Raw genomic sequence first — 7,870 nt, forward strand, 5'->3', positions numbered from 1 at the left:
CACTACTACGAATGTGGTGTACGTAATTACACGTCACATCCACCCAGACTTTCTGTATGTTAGATTCACCAAAAACTCTCCCAAACGGTGGACCCTCCACTCCTACCTCTATAGCCCCACCCCAAACACCCTTCAGACGGAGAATCGATATAAACCTACCTTAAAATCATTCCCACTAAAAACATGGAGAAAAAAACCCAGAATAGCCTGCGGTCAGGATTAAAACACCCTCCATGCACTAACTGCAACAGAAATGAGTTTTATACAATGAAAAGAACATTACTGTCTAACATATTCTGTGAGTTGTAAATGCCATTGTCCTGAAACAAAATATATTTTTTTTCGGGGACTGCGGACGCTTCCACATTTTTGACAGGAACGGCATTCCGCTGGCAATCATTCAGTTTTAGCATACTTGCAAGCAGACAGCACTGATCATGTGTTTTTGGATTGCCCACAAATCCAAACATTCTGGCAGTGGGTGAACGAAAGATGTATGAATGCTTATAATATGCACTTAACAAAAAGCTTTATTATCCTTGGAATTGATCGACATAAACATACTGGTTCCTTTTTTTTTATACTTTGTATTATTGCTGGCAAAACAGCACTTATATTAATGCAAAATGATCAGAACTGTCTCTCTTGTGAGAGTATTAATTTTCTTAGTACCTTTAAGCATAGATACAAAACAGAAGAATACATGGCACAATTAAACTTACGATTTTCAGATTTTCAGAACACATGGATGAATATAAGCCATCGTTCTTGGAGTAAATTGTTACTTCCACTCAGCTGCTTGACTAAAAATTGTTGATTTTTCTCTGTGTGTGTGTGTGTGTGTGTGTGTGTGTGTGTGTGTGTGTGTGTGTGTGTGTGTGTGTGTGTGTGTTTTATCCTTTAACATCATATCCTTGAGGCCCAATATTGTATCTCCCACTGGGATGCAGTGTGTGATGCAGCTGGAGTCTCTGTGTCAAACTGCCACAGCGTAACTGAGTTCCACTTGTGTATGAATTTTTCTTGATTATAATTGTTTGTTATTTCCAACGTTATACACCCTGTTCCCCCTTATATTAATGAATGAATTCATTATACATTCCCTTTTCTCTCTCTCTCTCAAAAAAAAAAAAAAAAAAAAAAAAGAAGAAGAAGAAGAAGAAAAAAGAAAACAAAAGGCTGATGGGTGTGACAACTGAACGCTTTGTACTGTTAAATTGAATAAACACAAGTTCAAAAATTCCTTTCAAGCACGCAAAGGCTGGCCGGTGCACCACGCGCTCGCCGCAGTGTAACCTTGGCGTTAATTCATAAACTTATTTCGAGCCTCTTGAACTGTACACTGTCGTGTTCGTTGTAGCATAAGTTTACTTATGAGCTTGCAAAACTCGTCCAGAGAACATAATTATAGCTGATGCGTCAATCTATTTTGTGGTAAAAAAAGAAAAAAGAAAAAGAAAACACCATGACTTGTTGTGCACAGTGCCTCCTAGCCTTTCTGTCAGTGTGTTGCAGTGTGAATCTGTCCTTAGCCTTTTCTCTACCTGTCTTCGTCAGACACTGAGGTGAAGGAGAGAAATGAACACACACACACACACACGCACGCACGTCCGCACGCACACACACACACACACACACACACACACACACACACACACATGGATACTTATATAGCGCCTATCCTCGGTCGGATACCAAACTCTAAGCGCTTTACAAACACAGGTTCATTTGCACAACAGGCTGCCTACCTGGGTAGAGCCGACTGACGGCTGCCACTGGGCGCTCATCATTCGTTTCCTGTGTCATTCAATCAGATTTCAGGCAAGCACACATACACACTCAGACAGACATGTAAATTGTAATCTGTATGTAACATTTTACGTGTATGGCCGTTTTTGTTTATTACACTGCCATGCACCGCGTTTTCGGGGGTGTGCATGCTGGTTATGTTTTTCTTTCCACAACCCACCGAAAGCTGACATGGATCACAGGATCTTTAACTGCGTGTTTGATCTTTTACGTGCGTATACTCACAAGGAGGGGTGGCGGTGGGGTGTGTGTGGGGGTGGGGGTTCAGGCTAGTACGAGCAGCTGTTTTTACACGGGTGAAGAGGACAAGGCCGAAGGTTTCCACCATGAGCTTTGCAGTTTTCTGCCGTCACTGTTCGAGTCAGAGAGTTTTGTCCAGCAACCCAACATACAATGCAGCAGTTGATAATGAACTTCAGACAACTGTCAGCAACACCAAAATGGGGCCGTCATTCTTCCGGTCCCTGTCTTCTTCTTCTTCTTAATCGTTCGCCTCCCATTAGATGAGCAGCCCGGTGTCCTCGATGAAGGCTGCCGTCCGTCGCAGCTCCTCCAGGGTGCCGTACAGTTTGGCTTCCACTGCTGTCGGTGTTGGCCAGTACTTCCTCCTGGATGCTGCATGCGTCCTACAGTCTTGAAGGATGTGGTCGGTTGTCATTGGTCCCTCACCACAAGAGCACTCTCTACTCTGTCCAATGCCAAATTTTTTGTGCATGTGGTGCAGCAGGCGGTTGTGCCCAGTCCTCAGGCGGAAGATCTTGACCTGTTCCCGTCGTTCCAGCAAATGCTATTTCCCCCCCTGCCGTTTTCGTCACACCATCACTGTACTGTAAAAATATATGGTGATGGGAGCACCATTTTTTGTTTTGCTTTGTTTTATTGATGTTGTTGCTGTTGTTGTTGTTGTTGTGTATGAAATAGAAATGCAACTGTTACAATTCATTATCTCTTGCACATAAAAGTGCTAAAATGCATCAGTTTGTTTGTTTGCTTGGTTGTGTGTTTATTTGTTTTTGACAGCTAGATAAAAAAACAAACAAATAAAAAAACAAAAACAAAAACAACCCAACAACAACAGCAACAACACAGCAACAACGGTTGTTGCTTATTCAATGAACCATCTTTAAATACAGTTTTGATTTTGACACAGATGTGTGTTTGCATGTGTTGGTGTACAGAGAGAGAGAGAGAGAGAGAGAGAGAGAGAGAGAGAGAGAACAGCACACACACACACACACACACAGAGCAACACACACACACACACACACACACACACACATACACACACACACACACACACACACACACACCTCTCAGTGCACGCTTTATTATTTATCAAATTTCTTTTGCCATCAAGGAAGCAGGTGTCCAGTACCCCCACAAAACCGGAACGAGCGTGGAACGTGGGTCATTCATTATCACAGCCTGAGGTGAGATCCGACATTGTACACACACACAGTAAACGATGGCAATAAAACAAACTAACTAAATAATCAAAACCAGTGCACGATCTCCACCAAGAAAGTCCCTTGAAACAAACTTAAGTCAAATCAGAAATGCCTGGCAACATGATTGGTGTAACATGTCTTTTCATGAATACATGTTCAAATCCGGGTTTTACTTTAATGTTTTTCGGGATTAAAAAAATTATGTTGTTCACCTTAAAACTACTTGTTTTTAGTTGTTGTTTTTTTCTATATATATCTTTTCAATTGAGTAAAGGCACGCATGATACGCAAAATATAGGATAAAACGACCACAGATTGGAAAGTGTGTGTTGTGTAATAGTATACATGTATACGAGTTTACATATACCAAATAAAATCACACAAAATACACACAGACATACGTTGTTAAAAAAAACACACTTGATTCTTTATATTTACACAGAAAGACAGGTCGAACGTACGACGCGCAAGTCAAATGAACAACAAGAAGAACAAAACGCTGTGATTTTCTTTCAAAAGCTGGACTCGTAATGTTCTGGTCGTGTCACGGTACAGATGTACATATCATATCGAAAGGCGAAGGGTGCTGAAAATCACATAAAACAGAAACACACACGAACAGCAATAACAGAATGGAGTCCCCAAAGAAAAACAACAACAAATAAAAACACGTTTATGAGCCATTTCCAACATCATCAGCAACAACAAAGCGTCTCACATAATGTTGACTCGAAAAACAACAACAAACCATCCCTATCACTGCAGCAAAAACAACAACGACAGCAACAACAATTACCACTATACAACTACCGCTCTGACTACTGGTGTTCAGATGATACTGATTCTAAAACTGGTGGTGGTGGAGGTGGCATTAGCGACACCCACAAAAAGGTTATTGAAAAAAAAGTTAAAAAAAAAGAAGAAAAAAACCCAAAAGAAAACGAAGACTCCCTTCCCCTACGCCCTCTCGCCAACTCTGTATGCTAAACAGCTTCTGCACGGAAAAGAGCCCAAGGCAGGAGCAGAGTAGAGCAGTGGTCACTGGACTGGAATCGGCTCTCTCCTCTCCTTGTCCTCTTCCCTGTGTCCGACACCCCCACCATGGCGCCCCCTTGAGGTATGTGACTTACTCGGCCACGTCCACAATGAGGGGGGCCAGATACTGCGAGTGGCGGATGCCGAAGCTGTACTCTGGTTTCTTCGTCTTGTTGATCGTCACCTGTGGTTGGTGAACAGAATATAATTATAGAGAGACGGAAAAGAGTTCACACACATACACACCGATACACATACATGCACGCACACAGGCACGCACACACATGCACACACACACGCACGCACACACACACACACACACACACACACACACACACACACACACACACACACACACACCGTACATATTCGAGGTCACAGCAGACAACAACTGAAACAGGAACCAGTAACAATGTGGAGGGTGAGCAGACCCACTTTCGTCTGATTTTCGTGGAGGTTTCCCGATTATTTCAACGAGAAGTGGGTGCGTATGCATGTCTCCATTTCCTTGTTTTCCATGTCACCGAAAGGCTAAAATCTCGTCGTGGAAATCACTGTTCTGACGAAAGGATTTTGAACAGTTTTGGTGACTATTTTTGCAAGTTTACAAGATAAATGGTTTTATTTACACCAGTTATTTCCTTTAGTCTTCTATGTTTACTCTGAGGGAGTTTATTGTCATATATCTGCCATTACGCATTTGAAATGATCCATTTATAAACCCTCCCGAAACGTTGTCTGAAAAAAGGCTGTGAAAACTCAGAGAAGCCAGTTACGGTAGTCGATGGTCGACGGTGGCGACATGATGCCCATGACGTCATATGACCTACTTCTCGCTCTGCGAGCGACTAAAAGTCCACCACGAAAGCGGGTTGCACACCCTCCCTAATAACACCCCACCCCACCCCCATCACCCCGTCGGAACATCTCCACCTCGCTCCCTACATTTTCGAAGCGATAGCAGAACAACAGCAATAGCAACACCCTCACCCCCCTCCACCCTTGCCACAAAGAACACCCTCACCCCCCCTCCTTCCCCCAAAAAGACACTCCCAGCCTCTCCGTACATTTTCGAGGCCATAGCAAAAAGCAACACCCTCAGAACCCCCCTTCCGTACAACACCACCAGCACCACCCTCAGAAACCCCCCGTCTGTAAAACAACAACGACAACAACTCTCAGAACCCCACCCCCCTTCGTACAACAACAACGACACCCTCATTTATTATTAATATTATTTTATCATTATTTTCATTACTCCTACCTTTTTTTATATCATAATTATTATTTATTTATTTATGTAAGCTTATCTCTCTCTCTATATATATATATTTTTTTTCTCAAGGCCTGACTAAGCGCGTTGGGTTACGCTGCTGGTCAGGCATCTGCTTGGCAGATGTGGTGTAGCGTATATGGATTTGTCCGAACGCAGTGACGCCTCCTTGAGCTACTGAAACTGAAAACTGAAACGACACCCTCAGAAACCCCCCTTCCGTAACACAACAACAACAACACCCTCAGAAAATCCCCGTCCATAAAACAACAACACTCTCAGAATATCCCCTTCCGTGCAACAATAACAATAGGAACAAAAATAAATAACACCCCCCCACCCCTCCAAAGAACCCCCACCCCAACCTTCCCCCCACGCACCCCACCCAAAAAATATCAAACAAACAAAATAACCCACCAGCGAAATCATCAACAAAAAAACAACAATAACAACAAACACCCACCACAAAAATAGAATGGAATAAAATAAAACAAAATAAGATAGAATGAAATAGAATAAAATAAAACAAATTAAAAAACAAACAAACAAACAAACAAAAAAACAACGTTACGTTTTCGGGGCTGTGCTGTCCAGGGCCAGGTTTCTTGGTGGTGTCACCGGGCATGACGTTGCGCGAAGTCATGCTGTACAGAGGTGCCCTGTCCTTGTAGCTGCTAGGGTCAGTCGTGTTGTACGTGCCGGGGCCGGGAGCCTGCAAACCACAGCACCGGTGTGACCAAGCGCTACGCTTGCTCCAATATTTGCCTCACGCACAAGCTGTATTAGCTTGCCTCACGCACAAGCTGTATTAGCTTGCCTCACGCACAAGCTGTATTAGCAGACGACGTTTTCCCTCCTAACCTCTGCACAGAATGTGTGACGTCACTCCGCTTACATCATTTTGTCCTCGCCAGACCACTGCTAAGGGCTCGACCAGTGTCGCGTCGCGGTACGTCATTGGCTGAGAAGAAACTTGTGTTTCTGTTCCACCGTAATTAATTAATACCTCTTTTGTCAGATCAGTAAACTACAAGTATTATATACTGGCAGAATCGTCGTAATTCCATCTTTAAATCTATTCCATTTATGTTCGCCTACGTTAAACTGATTTAACGCAGTTTGTAATTTTCAGCGACGAGCTCGTTAAAACTGACCCTGTTCAGGTGACTTAAATTAAGATTATAAATTCATCTTAAATAACCAACACTTCATTTTATACTCATTATAAAGTAGGTGTTGAGCTCTTTCTTTTGCAACTTATCCGACGTAAATCGGTTCAGGAATCATTTAGAAATCTGTCACTGAACACCTTTAAACAAACACAATTGTCATCGGATTCTCCGTGATTAGTGACGATCTGCTCGCAAGCATACGTGACGGACTTTGCGGTCCGCTAAACTTGCATAAATTGGCACAGTGAGTGATGAGTGGTCATTTCATCCCTGGTCAGTCATCTGACCAGAGCCTGCTCTCTCTCTCTCTCTTGCTGCGTTGGGCAGTGTGTCCTGTGTGTTCTCATAACGGCTGACACCTCGCTACCTATCGCTGTAAGTACTAGTGTGTAGAATATGTTGACTTGTAAATTGTATTTTTTGACACATTACTTGTGTTCATATAAGTATGTTCAGTTATTGCTTTGTTCAGTTAATTCTTTGTTTAGTTATGGCTTTGACATGTTAGGCACAGCTCCGCTATGATTGATCTAGAAAATCGCCATGTCGTCATATGCTCGTAGAAGTAGTCCATTTGACTCTTTTTTACGTCAGTCAATGACGTCTCGGGACACAAGATAGTCTGTTCCAGAATGTTCTAGGGGATGGCTCCTTCTCTCTCATCTGCTATCACTGAAGGTTAGGTTACTTATCCCTGCTTCAGCGGAGACAATTTAAATGTTGAGCACAAGCTTAGCTGTGTTCATATTTGGCTTTGATGCAACGGATAACTTGTGTAAGTTCATTCACCACTTAATGGTTAAGCCATGATGGTGCTTCACTTACTCTCTGGTCTATCAGTTTGCTAGTATGATATCAAAGCCACTGATTCTATTATATTGTTTATTATCCATGTATTATTTTACATGCTGATATCAATTGTACTGCTACAGTGTGCTCAGTACTCTAAGATGTGTGTAGTATTCTGTTGTGATTACAAGATAGTGTTTGATTAATATCAGTTATTGGTCAAAACCACCTGATATAAATTGTCATTTACTTAACATGCTCTCTCCTATACGGCTTACTCCAGTATAGTGCAACATGATAACTGATTCATTTGAGTCACTTTGACACAGTATAAGCTTTACCTA

General features: G+C 42.4%; 1 protein-coding gene across 1 annotated transcript in view; it reads right to left on the minus strand.

Moving 5' to 3' along the window:
• Positions 1-4,383: 4,383 nt before the first annotated feature.
• Positions 4,384-7,870, minus strand: part of LOC143298230 (ciliary microtubule associated protein 1A-like) — a 9,425-nt gene continuing 5,938 nt past the window's right edge. The window contains exons 4-5 of the mRNA XM_076611033.1: positions 6,137-6,277; positions 4,384-4,476 (exon numbers count right to left, since the gene is read on the minus strand). Coding sequence (XP_076467148.1) covers positions 4,384-4,476; positions 6,137-6,277 — 234 coding nt within the window. The remainder of the gene's footprint in view (positions 4,477-6,136; positions 6,278-7,870) is intronic.

This window comes from Babylonia areolata, chromosome 23 (genome assembly GCF_041734735.1).
Source record: "Babylonia areolata isolate BAREFJ2019XMU chromosome 23, ASM4173473v1, whole genome shotgun sequence".
NCBI classification, from domain to species: Eukaryota; Metazoa; Mollusca; class Gastropoda; order Neogastropoda; family Buccinidae; genus Babylonia; species Babylonia areolata.